This window comes from Gouania willdenowi, chromosome 21 (genome assembly GCF_900634775.1).
Source record: "Gouania willdenowi chromosome 21, fGouWil2.1, whole genome shotgun sequence".
Classification (NCBI taxonomy): Eukaryota; Metazoa; Chordata; class Actinopteri; order Blenniiformes; family Gobiesocidae; genus Gouania; species Gouania willdenowi.
The window spans coordinates 7,237,820-7,254,232 of NC_041064.1; the positions used below are offsets into that span (position 1 = coordinate 7,237,820).

The 16,413-nt window shown below is 37.4% G+C and overlaps 1 protein-coding gene across 1 annotated transcript in view; it reads right to left on the reverse strand.

The window, feature by feature from the left end:
* Positions 1-1,351: 1,351 nt before the first annotated feature.
* LOC114454704 (ephrin type-A receptor 6-like) overlaps positions 1,352-16,413 on the reverse strand; it is a 242,239-nt gene continuing 227,177 nt past the window's right edge. The window contains exons 12-17 of the mRNA XM_028435348.1: positions 15,596-15,657; positions 14,289-14,498; positions 9,961-10,110; positions 6,045-6,238; positions 5,764-5,913; positions 1,352-2,895 (exon numbers count right to left, since the gene is read on the reverse strand). Coding sequence (XP_028291149.1) covers positions 2,781-2,895; positions 5,764-5,913; positions 6,045-6,238; positions 9,961-10,110; positions 14,289-14,498; positions 15,596-15,657 — 881 coding nt within the window. The 3' untranslated portion in view covers positions 1,352-2,780. The remainder of the gene's footprint in view (positions 2,896-5,763; positions 5,914-6,044; positions 6,239-9,960; positions 10,111-14,288; positions 14,499-15,595; positions 15,658-16,413) is intronic.

Consider the following 16,413-nt stretch of genomic DNA (forward strand, 5'->3'; position numbering starts at 1 on the left):
TTTACCACCACTAAGTGTGGAGTGAAAGAATAATGCCTTAATTCTGTAAAGCGACTTTGAGTGTCTATGAGAAAGCGCTATATAAAATTGATCCATTATTATTATTATTATTATTACTTGAAGCTTTTAGCTCCACTAGTACTACGAGTAGACTAGAAACAATCTACTAGTACTAGTGGTAAGATTTTGAGTGTACTAGTAAACAAAAAGGTTGTTTTACGAGTAAGGGTTTTTAGCGCACAGGTGTGCAAGTAAAGCTTTGAGTCTTTACTAGTAACATATTATAAGTCTACTAGTGCTACTAGTTAAAGCTTAAATCCAGAGAACCGTGAAGCGGGGCCAATTAATTGCAAAGCTCATATTGTATTACCGCGCCGCGTTGTCCGCATACTTGGTATCACACAAAACAGTGCTTGGCATTGTATCGACCTGCATGAAATGTAATACCAACCTGCCTTTCACCGCCTGGTCAAACAGAGGACAGATGAACACGAGCTTAGAGGAGAGACTGGGAAATGAGCTGCGACAGTACACATCCCAGGAGTACAAGGACTACAGAGAAGCGCTAAGGCTTGTAGGACATGTAGGATTTTAATGGAAACTACTACACGGCGGTGCATCCAAGTACGTAAGCTATGACGAGAGCGGACAGTCCGTTGTGCGCGGAGTCCGCCCGAGTATGTTTGAGCCTGTGTGACAGCAGTGTCACCACATGCTTTAGGGGCAGAAGTAAACCGCTTTGAATGTTTATAGTTGTATGTAGAACGAATGACAAGTAAATAAAGTTGAATTACGAAAGAAACTAGCATTAGATCATTCTAAATTTGCGCACACGAATGTGAATAATGTCTGGTTGAAACCGGTTCGGGCTTAAAGGTGCAGTCTGCAACTCTTATAAAAGTGACTTTTTATCATATTTGCTAAAGCTGTCACTATGTAAGGACAGCTTTACATCAAACTAGTAGTTTGTGTGAAAAAAACAGACTCATTGAGTCCCGCCCCTGCTGCTCATGCAGCCTTTTGATTACAGATTGCCAGAATGTACCACGACCGAGCAAAAAGAACCAATCAGAGCCAGGATTGTGTTTGATTGGCTGTCTGACAGCTGTTGCTCACAGGCCCCGCCCCTTTCCCGGAGCTAGAGCACCGTCTTTTTTACAGTGTATGGTCTGGAGGAGTAGAAGATGGAATTGGTGACTTTTCTGCTTGAAAGGTAATTACTGCTGCTTGATTTACATTATGTTTGATTTGTAATTGTTACACTAGAACTCTGTAGTGCATGTGTTGTTTGTGTGCATGCAGCAGCCTCTGTGTGGGCTGCTGTAAGTGACACTGTGTTGTTGAAGTGTGTGCACATTGAGAGAAAGAAGGCTGCAGTAATATGCTTTAAAGAGAGCACGTTATATTACTGTGATGTTGCTGTCGGACTAACGTTAGCTTGTTAGCTCCTCTGAGGGAGGGACTTTGTACAGTTCGGAGGCAGGGCAAGGGAGCAGCGGGGAGGGAGGGGGAGAGAGGGATCTGAAAGTCGCGGACTGCACCTTTAAAGAGACATCGAGTCGGACGGGTTCGGGTCGTGTTCTTTGAGGCTTGGGCGAGGTCGTGTCTATTTTTTTGGCCCGATTAAAGCTGTACTACTAGTAACACAAAAGTATCTGCTAGTAGAACCTTTTTCTTAACGAGTAAGGTGTACTCACGCACAACCGTGCACCAAAAACCTTTACTAGTCAAACCACATTATTGTTTACTAGTACTACTAGTCCAACCAAAATGTCAGTAGTAGTACAAGTAAATCCAAAAGATTCACTAATAGTTCTTGTAGACCTAATGCAAATTAAGTAGGAGGGATTATGACAAAATCCAGCACCATGATTGATTAGAATATTTTAGAAAGTCTGAATTTGCGTTCCCCGCCCCCTTATCAGCGTGTAAGGATTATTTGTAGTAATAGTGACATGTTTCGCTTCACTAGTAAAGTGTCCTCACACACACCAAACTTAACTATGGTTGATATCACATTTATGTTCAAACAGCTTTCCATAGGTGACTGCATAAATCTGTATTGCTGATTTGGATAAAAATTTTGAATACCAGTAAGATCTAATAAATAATATGTATAAGATCCAGATTTACTAGGGCATTCAAATACAGGACTGCACATATATATTCATATTAGTTTATAGTAATAATTATTAATAGTCTATACAATTTTAAACATTCAGGAAATCCCTTTGTTTTTTTTACTTTCTTCAAGTATTGTGTCCCTGATTATCTGGAGAAGGTGTAACTGAACCAATTCTTTATAAATCTTTAAGGTCATTTATTAAACTCTGGAATAAATTGTGTTGTACTTTTCTTCTAAATCTTTAAATTGCACACCCGATAGCAGCTACGTGAGCACAAAACTCAGAGCAAGAACGAAAGGGAAGAAATTAATTCATAGACAACCGCAAAATGTACTTCTCTAGATACCGTAGTTCCATACACAAAGTACTGCCGATGCAACAAGGCATTACATTCCCCTTAAGTCCCTAAGTGAGGGCCTGGTTCAGTCTGTGAAGTCTATCATGGGTTTATTGGACCAGGCAGAACCGTGAAAAGGGTGTCGAGTAAAAAAAAGTCTGATATTAAGGGACATCAGAGTCTGCTGGGGGTCACCAGTCCAATGACCTCCATGTGAGGGGTTAAGACAGGCACAGGCTGTTTGCAGTCTGTCACATGGTTTTCCACTTCACCTCCACCTGGTTCGTCTCTCTGTCCGTCCTCAAACAGCGTCCTCCTCATACATGGAAACCCTTCTCATGTTCGTGCAATAGCTGGAGGTGAAGCGTCTGTACGCTGCTGACGATGCGTCTCTGGTGGCCGATCAAGTCCACGCCAATGCGCCTCACGTCCCTGGGTCCGCAGGGAAAGCAAAGACATACACACAGGCTTTAAAGTGGGACTTGATATAAAGTAAGGGTGTAGGGAAAGAATTGATATAGCGTTATATTGCGATATTTCACAGAGCGATTATTGTATTGATCCAAAAACTGTCCAAATTGATTTTTTTCATCATTTTATTTTATAAAAAAAAAAAATGCGCTAACACATGCAGAATCACAATCTATTGTAGAAGTAAAAGTGAAAATTTTTGAAATATGTAATTTGACAGTTTGATAAACATACCTCTTTCATTTGATATTTGTACTTGAATTACAGTTAGTTACTATTTACTTCTTCTCGCAAGTTAAGATAAATAAATAAATAATTGTATTTCATACCATTTTGTAATTGTACAGGTGAAATTTGTAACTATTGATATCACAATGCATCGTGATGTATATCATATTGTTTAGTTTTGTCAGATTCATGGCAATGCACACCCCTAGTCTAAAGTGCATTTTTGAAACATTGAAATCTGTCCAGAAAAAAACAGACTTTTCTCAGCAGATTCCAGCGTTCTGAACGGATTAATAACATCAAGAAAATATCTTTAAATAATAAAGCCCAGTAGGGAAAGGTAGAAACTAAGGTGGAGAGTGCATGGGGTGATATTTTTCATTTTTAGGGTTAGGGTTTGTCCCACCAGAGCTACTTCACTGCCAGAAATCACACCTTGATCATAAAGTCTCCTGCTGTTCAGGTCATCCTGTTATTACATTACATTAAACCGTAAATCCAAATCACAACTTGATCTGTATGGATCGTTTTATCTGAGTTAGATAAAAATACTTCTTACAGTCAACAAGGTCAGAAATAGAACTTCCTCTTACTTTATCTTTCACTCATTTCCCTCACTTTTCTACTGTGGTGACTGTGTCTGAATACTTCTAAGTCCTCTCACTCTTTTTATTTTGTGTGTGTAGACCCACCCCTCATTACAACGGAGACACACAGACACATATTGACCAATCACATGCCAGTTTGACAGAAAAAAATACAACAGATTGGCTCTAAATCAGGAGCTGGCTATCGTCATTGTATCTCATGCAACATCTAGAAGTTTAATGTAGTAAATATTGTGATTGGTGTGACTACCAGTTTTTATCTACACACACCCCCAAAAAAAACAAAAGGAACAATTCTACTTGTACTAAACAAGGGGTCTGCAACCTTTACTCTCAAAGGAGCCATTTTGTCTCATCTCACCTGGATTAAAGTCCTCCTGGAGCTTAAAAAATACCTTCTCAATGAAGTGTATTAAATTATATACAGTAGGGATGTAATGATTCACTCAACTCCCGATACGATTCGATTCACGATATTGGGTTCACAATACGATTCTCTCACGATTTATTTTACAAAATGGGACTGTAGACAAATGATGATATAATATAAAATATTCCTTTATTTTTTTGGGAAAAAACTAGAAAATACTGTATTATTTTCCTTTTATTTTCATTGTCAAAAGAATCCCTTGATAAACTATTCAAAACAATGCAATTTACCTAAAAATAAATCTTGAATGAAATAAATAAAGGAATAATACAAATGAAGAAGTAGCCTATTAATTTAAATTCTGGTTCTATAGTAAACAATGCAAAACTACATAATAGTTCTGTTTCTTTTTAAAAGTGTAACTGTATGTTGTGCCTTAACAATTGGACTTTTAAAAAAAAAAAAAAAAAACAGTCATTGCACTGTATTTACGTCAGATATTTGTTTGGACCAGCAGAGGGCGCTGGTAACCCAGTGGCCGGTTGGGATGCAGATATTCAATCAGTGAAGAAGAGATGCTATGCTAGCAGACAGAGCTAATAGAAAAACGTGATTTTTACAAATATTCACGTAATATTACAGATATTCTTTTGGTGCTAAAGGGGTAAGGAATCATGTATGAATATGTTTAAGAGTAGAAGGTGGCCAGAAAGAAAGTAGTAGCAGATTCTGCCCGCCGCCTCCGCTTCTGGACAAGTGAAGGATAAATAGGTAGCGCCCTCTGCTGTTTAAAAAAGTACTGCGATTCAATTTTCAGAGCATCGATATGAACCGTGATACCTATGAATCGATTTTTAACTGCCTTACAATTAATCGTTACATCGCTAATATACAGTTAAAACTATATAGAATAATGCTTGATTTGATTTATATTGATCATGTAAATGGCAACTTAAAAACAGTTTAAAATCAAATAAAATAAACTGACATCAAGAAATAAAACAGTATCTTGCATCTTTAAATTCTTACACATCTCAGTTTACACAAACACAATGTTTTTTTTTTTTAGTTGATGTATTTAAAGGACCACAAAACTGAATCTGTCCCCAAACAATTAAAATCTCTATTTTCTTCCAGAATAGTGTTTTTGTTGGTTCAGTTTCTTACCGGGGATTTAAAACTTAAGGTTAGCCACAGGTGCAGGAAAGTTGATGGTCTGTAGATGTTGCAGGAGGTGAAGTAGGAAGGTGCTGAGTCATTGCACAAAATAAATTGTTATATCATGATTTTATTTGTCATTAATCATTAATAGCCTCTGTTAGAAAATAACTCTTTATTTCAATATTTTTTTCAAAGCTATATGGAGCCATTGTAAAAGAGTCAAAGAGCCACATGAGGCTCCAGAGCCGCAGGTTGCAGACCCCTGAACTAAATCAATAAAAACTGGTAAAAAAAATGGTGCTTTTGAGAAATACTTTTCCATTTTATTTGGAGCACATTCTTAATTAAAGATCCATGATGTTTCCATGAATATTTGGTTAAATAATCATAGTTAAACACATGAGCTTAACTCCAAACTGTCTTGGTGTTACTTGAGGGAAATGTTTTGGCTTGTTGACTCACTCAATGCTCATCGTCGCCACAGAATCCAATGTGTTGTAACCCGCTGACATAAAATTGCTCTTGTACTGACTCATCTTGATGGAGTCCAACCATTCCCCAACCGAGATAAACATGGGATATTCCATTTCCTCCAACGGTGATTCTGGTAGACTGAAAAAAACAACCCCCCCCCCAAACAGACACAGCTATGATTTCAGGCTTTTTCAGATGGAAAACTGGAGAACTGATGACACGGTTCTGAAAACGTCTCATTAGAGCCTGGGTCTTGGTGATTTCTGTACCTTTGGATGTCTTCTACCAGCGGCAGGAGGCTGCTGGGGTTTCGAATGAGCTTATCCAGGAAGGTAACGACGTCTGTGAATTTAGGTCGATGGTTTCTCTCCTTCTGCCAACAGTGCAGCATCAACTGGTGCAGGGCCACAGGGCAGCCCATTGGAGCAGGGAGCCGATAGCCCTCCTCTATGGACAGGATCACCTTCAAGATGAATAATAGGACCAGATAAAGGACATTTTAGCTCTGCTGTTACAGCTGTTTGTGAACATAATGGTTTTATTTTAAAGTCATTTCAAAGAATTCCACGTGTAGTTGCACGATGGTGTCCATTTCTTTGGTAAATGTGCTTTAAAACATATAAAGACTGTCAATATGTTTTGATTGATGTGCATTGTACGCATTCTTTTGTGACTTATGACTAGTATGTTGTTAATTATCATTTAGTTTTTTTATTATAAAATTTAAATTTTGTGTACTAATTTTAACTTTATATATTTGTAGGTTGTGTATTTAATTTTCATTCTGTGTATTTTATCAATTTTTAATTCATTTTGTAAATGTTGTTTGCAAGATTGCAAAGTTGCGCATGCTAAAATAAATGGCAACTTTTTGCAACATTTAGCAACAAACCACATTTCCAAAATTTGAGTGAAATACATGCATGTTTCTTTTCACCAGATTTACAGCAATATTTGTGAATTTTATGCAAAAAAAAAAATCGTAAAAATATGTTAAAATAAAATGGTAAATCTAAATGTTAAATCTGAATCTAAATGTAAAATCTAAATGTTAAATGTTAAATCTAAACAGTGAATATAGATATTAGCCAACTTTACAATCGGTGCCCCATATGTGTATATGTCTATACACGTATATAGACATACACATAAGCTATATATGCGTTCATTCTAATTTTGTGACCCCTTTTTTATTTTATCTTTATTTCAATTGCATGGGTATCCAATATCTATTGCTCTGCATGACTATTTGTTTATTGTTGCTATTATTCCTACTCTTACTAGCATTGCTGCTTTTTTTGGTTTATGCTGATCCTGATTATGCTGTTTTTTATTTTTTACCAAATGTGGAAATCTTTGTTTATTGAGAGCCAAAACTAAGTAATTAAAAACAAAACCCATATACAGTAAACACCTCAGGTGACACTGTGCAGTACACTGTGCACAGTAACTTTGCAGCTTTCTAAGGGAAGCTTGAGCGTCTAATTGTGTCATTGTAGGGTGCAGTGTGTAAGTGGCTGAACGGGATGAGAAATAACTGGCTTGGTTTTGTGCCTTGGATGGACTATTGCCTTGGAAAGCACTTCTGAGCAATTCCCAAACTGCCCAAATCCTCTGCAAACCCCGGGACCTGACCATGCGTGTGTGTATGTGTGTGTGTGTGTGTGTGAATGGCGGGGGTTGAAAGGATTAGAGTGGAGCTTTCACACTCAGCAGAGAGAGGGATGGATACGCTTCCTCTCCAATCCCTGACCACAGCCCAGGGATCAGCAGGTTGCTCAGCCACACTGAATCCAACAGCTTTAAAACTCCCTCTTGACTAGACCCGAGTCCTCTGAACTTCTGACCTTTTACTGCTCTTTTTACGTTCTCGCTTTTTACTCATCTTTTTTTTCCCCTTTTTTGGTAGATCTCACCAGCAATTCTGTTTTCGACCTTCCCTCTCTCGGAGGTTGGGTTTTGATGTGAACAAATAGTCACAGAAAAGGTGAAAGGGCATCTGTTTTTTTATTGACATTGTGCAAAACAATCTCAGGATTCACACAGAAGACACAGACTTGGTTTGAGCAGTTAATACTGTGGTGGTATTGAGGTTACGGGATCAGGACCTTGCAGAGGACAAGTGGAGAACACGTTCTCACAGCTCAGCCTGTGTTCACAGTCTAAACTAAGATAACTGAGAATACACGGCAGCAAAAGAAAACATAAAGTCTTTTGATTTCATCCATCTTGAAGTTGATCTGCTACAACCACTGCACACGAAACAATGTCAGTAGGAAGTGAAACTGCATGGTAATATCTGTATATTTGAAAAGCTTTGTGGCTATTTTTTCCTCTCTTCCATACATCAGAGGGTCACAGTTTGTTTTAAAATGATGGAGAGTTAGACTAACCAAGTGAATCGACCAACAAAATACTGAAAGTCATTTTAATTAGATCGTATGAGCACAAGTACTGATTTATGTACGATACCAATTAATGAAAATACATCTGCTCTGATTCACTATGCAGTGTTTCCTCACCTTTTTGAGTCACGGCACATACATTTTCTATAAGGAAAATCACAAGGTAGATTACTAAACAAGTATGTTTTCAAACTTAATAAAAATCAAGTTTCAATCGAGTTTCTTAATATGAAACTTGGGTCTGTTTAGTTGAATACAAAGCAGATATTTTTGGGGGGTAATTGAAAAAAGACACGCACAAAGATCTTCCTCTTTTCCTTCTTTATAGCAGTCGTGTTTGAAAAGCCTCCTCTCATTGATAGGGAGCAGAAGTCAAACTGATTTGTTTGTCAGAATGGGGAAATTTATTGTCGGAAAGCAGCCAAAATCTGTCCAAAGCTAAGCTCAGATTTATACTGGTTGCTTCCCCAGGGCAGATTGACTACTTTTCAAATATTTATCCATTGTTATTTTTTGTGGCGTTATCTTACTTGAAGCATGAATATGTACTTTTGTATTTAGCAATATTTTGCCCTCAAACTATAGAGCATGTGATTGTTCCACCTGTCCCTACACGACACTCACTAAAAGAACCAATCAGGTGAAACTGGATAATATTCCGCAGCATACCTGGTGATTTCTCTCGGCACAGACGTTGGGAAACACTGCTCTAGAGAATAAACACTTTGGTTCGTCATTTGATGATTGCATTCCTATGGATACAAATTTCTACATTTTGCACAATATTACAGTGTCTGTAAGGGGATTTACGCCTTTCATTTTTCTTTATCTTCTTCGTGTTAAACGGCGGTTGCCCTCCAGCATTTTAATGCACTACTGCCACCAATGATGGGAACTAGAAAGGTAGTATTTGCATTGCAGATCTCTAATCGTCACATATGCCCGAGGGTGTAAATTTGAGAGTAATTTGTGTCAGATTGAGTGTACGAGTGCACACCTCGGTATCGAACACGATACTTTTGGTATTGGTATTGGAACATCCTGATTTAAATCCACCACATGGAGGCTGTAGAACCTGCCAAACGCCCACATCATACTCCAAGTTCTGGATACTGTCTCCACAATACCTGCTGGATCATCCCCAAAATCTAACTTGTTCCTTCTTTTGGCATTGTCTATCAGCTAGGGCTGGACGATATGAAACAAAACTCATATCTCAATATTTTTTTCTCACAATGGTGATATACAATATAAATCTCAGTATTTTTTACTTAATAAAGTCTGACCATGAAGACAATTTAGGGTTACATTTACTGATGCAAAATGCCACACATGCACATTTATTAACAAACAGCTGGACGATATGTGCAACTTTTGGCTTTTTCTCTTAAAATGGACAGCATGTGTGAGTGAGTTCTGTAGTGTGGCTTGTTTAGGGGAAGGTCTTTGTCAGTGATCCATTTAACTGAGCTGTTTCTGAGAAGGAGCAAAAGCAGCGACTCCTAAAATAAGTCTTTTTTTATACAAAATAAGCTATAAAATAAAAATATATCATTATAGACGATATTGTAATTTCTCGATATATCTTGACTCTGGATATATTGCCCAGGCTGACAATCAGCTCACTAAATTTAATTTAAATCTGTTTCTAACTTTTTGACATATCCACAATAACAGACAGATAGACAAATGCCAGTGAAACCATGACCTCCTTGGAGGAGGTAATAAACATTTTAAATTTAAAAACTCCTTTTTGATGCTATGGTGGCTTTGTACTCACATCCTGATTGGACATCTCCCAGTACGGCCGCTCTCCATAGGACATCACTTCCCACATGACGATGCCGTAGCTCCATGCGTCACTGGCTGAGGAGAACTTCCTGTATGAGATCGCCTCTGGAGCGGTCCATCGGATTGGGATTTTACCACCCTGTTCACACAACATGGATTACATAACGACTAATATCACACACACGCACACACGAGCAGCAGTAACTTTAACCCTCCTATTATCACTGGGGTCAATTTGACCCCATTCAATGTTTATCATCCAAAAAATAATAGTTGGCTACTTTTTTTTTGATTCATATCTTTTCCATAACATGGGTACAAATGTGTGTGTGTGTGTGTGTGTGTGACCTATACTCACACTTGCCAAAGTAAAACTGATATTTGTGATATTACCACAAGGACATTGGTAGTTTATGCAAACTAAAGGAGAAGCAAACATATAACCTTGCATGGCAGCACTTTATCCAAATCATTGTGTTTTCTGTGTATTGCAATCTGACAAAAACGAAAAAACCAAAAAAAAGAAAAAAAAAAAAAGAAAGAAAAGTCTATAACTCTGCCTGTCCCATGCCTGGATAACAAAAGTGCAGTGGTGAATGAAACTTTATAGTGAATAACCCCAAATATGTTAGAAAACAGGAGATAACAACAAGTAAATAAATGTGTTTATACGGGGGGGGGGTCACAAACATCAATCAATATAGTTTATTGTGTAAGAGTCATGAATGTGCACCCCAAATTAAAAACGATTTGGATATATTAAGTTTAAAACTGAAAGTTTGACCTGCAGAAAAGGTCATATCATCCACAACATATACAGTTCTTACTCTAGTGGTCATTAATGTTGTCCGTAAATTTGAGAAGATTTGGATGAAAACTATCCAAGATGATTTAATTGTAATTTAAAAGTTTGGCCAGATGGTGGCGCTAGAGAACAAGCCAATGTTTCATTATTAAGGAGTTATTTATGTATATATATTCCTACCCTCACCTATTGTCATGAGCTTTGAGTCAGAACAAGATTGCGGGTACAAGTGGCCGAAATGCGTTCCTCATTTCGGCCACTCAGTCATCCGGGAGGAGCTCAGAGTAGAGCCGCTGCTCCTCCACATTGAGAAGAGCCATATGAGGTTGTTCAGACACCTAATTAGGTGTAGGTGCCCTGGCTACGTCCCTCCATAAGGAGACCTCGAGGAAAACCTGAGACTATGTCTCTCGGCTGGCCTGGGGACACCTCGGGAACCCCCCCAAAGAGCTGGATGAAGTGGCCAGGGAGAGGGAAGTCTGGGCCTCCCTGCTAAGGATGCTGCCCCCACAACCCCGCAACAGATAAGCGGAAGAAAATGGATGGATGGATGGAGGCAAATATCCCTGGGGTCAGAGTGACCCTAAGGGTAAAATGTGTTAGTAATATTTGAGGATTAACACGCTCATGAGTCGCTTAAAAAACATTTAAAGTATGTCTTCACAGGGACACATCATTTCTTCATCGGTTTGTTACATTTAATGTTTTTAAGGCAAAGGCTAAACTGTTTGCTTCTCTTATTTTTTAACCTTATCTGACCTTTCTTGAATTCATTCCCAGCACAGACTAGAAAACGTTCAACTTACAGCCATAAATACGAGATATCCTCCACAGAAAATAGCTGAACACAACCCAGGCCAGGAGGTCACTACGGGCTGTGACAGATTAACGGCTCACTGTCTTTCAACACAGGAGTTGTAGAGATTCAACTTTAGCAATTTAAGGCACACGCTGCGTTGGCTGGCCTCAGCAGGGAAAGGAGGAAAGTCACGACTCATAAGTTTACAATCATGACACTAGTAGAGGCTGATGCACCAGTTTGTAAAGATGCTCGACGCAACCAGAATGACTTTCTAATGCAATTCTTTTTAAGGTTTGATCTGCAGGAACATTTTGTCTGACCAGGCATTTAAACACAGATTTATGTTCATCCACTAATGTCAAAGCATAGCAAGATTTTACAGGAAAACAAGTTTTAATAGTAAATACTAAAAACACGCTATAGTTTGGATTTATTTAGACACTGAGCACAGATGAAGGTAAATCCTAAATCTGACGTGATTAGGAAATAAAATTTGATTCAACAATATTAATTAAAATATGTCCCAAGCTGCACATAGAACATCACTCAGTTTTCATTTCAGAGGTAAATCCAGATGCCATCAAAGACCCTCTGTCCTGCAAAATAAATCATCAAAGGGAATACTTATAGATTTAGAGAATTATTAATAATAATCCACCAAATAAATGACAACACTCCCTTTTAAAAAAAAAAAACATACTTTTTTGGGTCATTTTTTTTTTTGTCTTTTTTTCTTCTTTTTTTCAGGAAAAAATTAAAAAAAGGGGAAAAAAAGAAAAAAGGGGAAACTTAAAAAAATTAATTAGGAAAAAAAAGAAGAAAAAAATGCCTACAAGGAAGAGTTTTGCTGCTCATTGTGCTCTCCTGCCTCCACAAACCAGCCAGGTTTAACCAGTTAAAAGTGTCACATAAGGTAACTCTCAAAAGATTTATATATGTAAAGAATTTCACACAACAAATGTTAAAAATTGCAAAGCTGCTTTTGTGGTTTTACTTCCTGTGGATAGGAATGGAACAAAGAAATGCTAATACACAGCAGGGGATCCCCCCCCCCCCCAAAAAAAAAAAAAAAAAATCAAATAGGTTTACAAAAGTTTTTCAAAAGTTCTGTACTGTATTTCAAAATATATTCTGAAATAATCAGTAGAATACAAATATTTTCAGCAAGTTCATTTTGTCTTCTTTTTAAAATAATATGTTATGGTTTCTTCAAACAACTTTTTTCAGAAATTTACTTTGAAATTTAAGCTTTCAGCAGATGCCTCTGGGGAAGACTGACATTTTGCAGTCGAAACACGTTTCTGTATTTCAAAGTACATTTTCTAAATAAATAAAACCTTAACATATCAGTAGAATAAAAACCTGATTTTGCTCTGAATTAATTTATTTGGGTTGCAAATATTAAGTCATTCTGACAGTAACCTTATCCCAGCCTCAGTAAAAAATGTAGCTCGGACGTTAAAATGTTTACAGGAGGATAAGTCGATGCTAAGTGCTAACAGTATATTTACACATAAATAAGTCTGTTTGTTAACCTTTAGTAATAACGACAAATCTGAGCATTAACATGGAAAGAACAAACGGGTGTTTGTTGTTGATTGTTGTCTATTTGTGTAGTTTTTTCTGAGTATCTAGTTATTTTGTGTGTTTATCTGTCATTTTGGGAATTTTTGCTGGCATTTTGTGTATTTTACGAGTCATTTTTGCTATTTCTTGTGCGTTATATTTGCATTTCGTTTATTGTCGATCTGTGCCTTGATTTATTTTTTCAGTATTTTTGTCATTTTGTGTAATTGTTGTAGTTTTGTGAGTTCAGGTGGTTGTTTTGTGTATCTGATGTAATATGTATTATGAGTCTTTTTTTGTGTAGTTTTGTAATGTGTTTTTGCTGTTGTCGCTTTGTGCGTCTTTGTTGACATTCTGTGCATTTTGCTGTTGTTTTGTGCCTTTTTGGAGTTATTGTGTGTATTACATACAGTAGATCCTTTGATTGTTTGTAAACATTGTGACGTATTTTGTTGGGCGGGGCTTGGAGGCACACCACCATAGATATATATATATATATATAAACACTAGATGACTTACCCGGCTGTTAGACAATGGGGTGCGGTGTAGCAACGTGGCGGCCATCTTACCTCAGACAGCTGGCCTCGCTCATCACATCGATGTCAATGGTGCATGTACTATTTAAATAACCCTAACTTGCTCAATTTTCAAACGGCAAGTGGCAATTTCCTATGTCATACCTACATATAATACGGTTTGTAATAAGGCAAACCATTTGTAAAGCCATGAATATTTCATTGAGTTAAGGGTGTTTTTGTTTAAGCTGATCACTCACCGTCCAACAGCTACCGTAGAGGGCGTCAGAATGTCAGAGCGTCAGTTGTCTGAGGTAAGATGGCCACCGTTGAGCTATGCCGGCGAATCCTGCTTGCATCATCTAGTGTTTATATACTGTATGTCAACGCTTTAGCCAGTAGCGTTTCACCATTAAGGGCTCTATTGGGATTCATATTACTTCCATTTCCTTGATGGATTTGTCTTGGGGGCCGCACAGAATTAGACCGAGGGTCGTCAGTTGCCTATATCTGGTTTAAATAATAAGCCTTTCCAATGCCACATGGGTCATGAACTTGAATTTCTCATATATATATATAAAAATTTAAAATTGTGCTGGATCAGCAGAAATGGCGATCATTAGACATACCGTGGTGGTGTAAGCAGCCTCCGGGTCGTCCTCCAAGACTCTGGACAAGCCAAAGTCGGACACTTTACACACCAGGTTACTGTTGACCAAGATGTTTCGAGCTGCCAGGTCTCTGTGAACGTAGCCCATGTCTGACAGGTACTTCATGCCTGAAGCGATGCCACGCAGCATGCCAACCAGCTGGATGACGGTGAAGTGACCATCGTGTTGCTGTCAGGGAGATCAACAACTGAAATAAGACACCCAGTCCCATGACAAAAAAAAAAAACCCCAAAACAATACAGAAGGGGTTTTCTGTAGGAGGGAGTAAACCCTCGACTGGGAGTAATGTGTAGAGGCTACAGCAGGTAATACATCACACCAGTTCCATTAGCTGGTGACAGAAGGTGATCCAGTTTCCTGTCAGAACAGTGTTATAATGACTGGGGTCTAACACATGAACTAAGCCTACAATATATTTACAGTATGTTAGGTTAAAATACAGGGGTGAATGTAACGATTACATGTACATTACTGTAATTGAGTTGCTTTTATGTTGTTTTTTTTGTATATTTCCAAATCATTCTTTTACTTGTACTCATGTACGTTTTAAAAGTAGTAGTTACAGTAATTACATTTCTACACCCAACCGTTACTGAGTAAATTCTTATTCTTTGTTTTTAAAATGATCAACGGACATTGTGAAACTACAAAAAAATGAAATGAGAATAATCATATGTATCACATCATAGCCAATCAATCAGATAAAACGTAATGTAAGGCGCCAAAACAGCATCGAATAATGGTTATTTTTTCAGTTTTAGAGTTCATAAATGTAGTTATACTTAGAGCCTGAAAATTATTTTTATTTTGAATTGAATTTATTGATGAAAGTAACTAGTAACTTGTACTTTGAGTACTATTTAATTGAGCTACTTTTTACTTGTACTCGAGTATTTTATGCATGACTGACATATTTGTAATTGAGTACAATTTCAATCAAGTAACAGTACTTCTACTTGTGTAGGATATATCAGTATTCTTTACACATCTGTTCAAATGTTTCCTAAAGCCAGAATTATGAGGGCGGTACCGTGTTGGATTATTCCCAAACTGGGGGGCGCACGTCATGACTAGAATGGCCTTAAAATTTGAGCATGAAAAACAGAAAGAAAAAAAATCTTTTCACTTTATTAAGAGCTTAATTATTACTATACTGTATTAAAATATAAGATTGCTAATTTTGTGTTTTTTTTAATGAGATTTGCATAAGAATTGTCCACATTTTAGGTTACGACTGGATTAATCCGATAATATCAAACACTTACCCTGAGAAATGAGTCGAGGGATCCATTTTCCATGTACTCAACCACGATCATCACTGGTCTGCCTGCAAACACACACACATAAAACACTTGTTACATGTCAGTGAAAGTTATGAGTTTATTCTGCTGCAAAGGCCTCTCCGTCATAAAGATGGAGGATCCTAAAAAAGCAGACATGCTCCTGTAGGAGGCTGGTTATGTCCTTCACCTGCCGCACGTGATCTCTTTCCTACTGCACAGTTTGATTTAATCCCTTCATTAATCCAGACTTTTGTTACAAATGAATTGGGAGCTCAACAAACTTAACCAGAGTTTATTTTGAAGTTCTGAACACCACCTTAAACATTATAAAAGAACCAATGTTTATCAATGTCAAAGGCACTCTACCTTACAGTGGTGTGGATGAAAAACCATCACCATAAACCAGTGATGGGCAGCTTTTCTCACAGTAGGGGCCACAAAAATGTGATTTTCTGATCACAATATCAACATTCATGTCAGCATTTAGAAAGATTACCCATTAATACAAGAAATAACAAATGGGTTTGTCTGTTTTTGTTGTTGTTTTGGATATTTTACTGTCATTTTTTGTTGTTGTTTTATGTGTTTTTGAAGTCATTTTATGTGTTTCTGGAGTCATTTTGTGTGGATGTATTTCTCTGTCATTCTTGTTGTCTTTTATTGTCGTTTTGTATGTATTTCCTGTCTTTTTTTGTTGTTGTTTGATGTATTTTGTCATTTTGTGTATTTCTGTTGTCGTTCTATGTATTTCTCTGTCATTTTTGTTGTTTTGTGTACTTTTGTTGACATTCTGTACATTT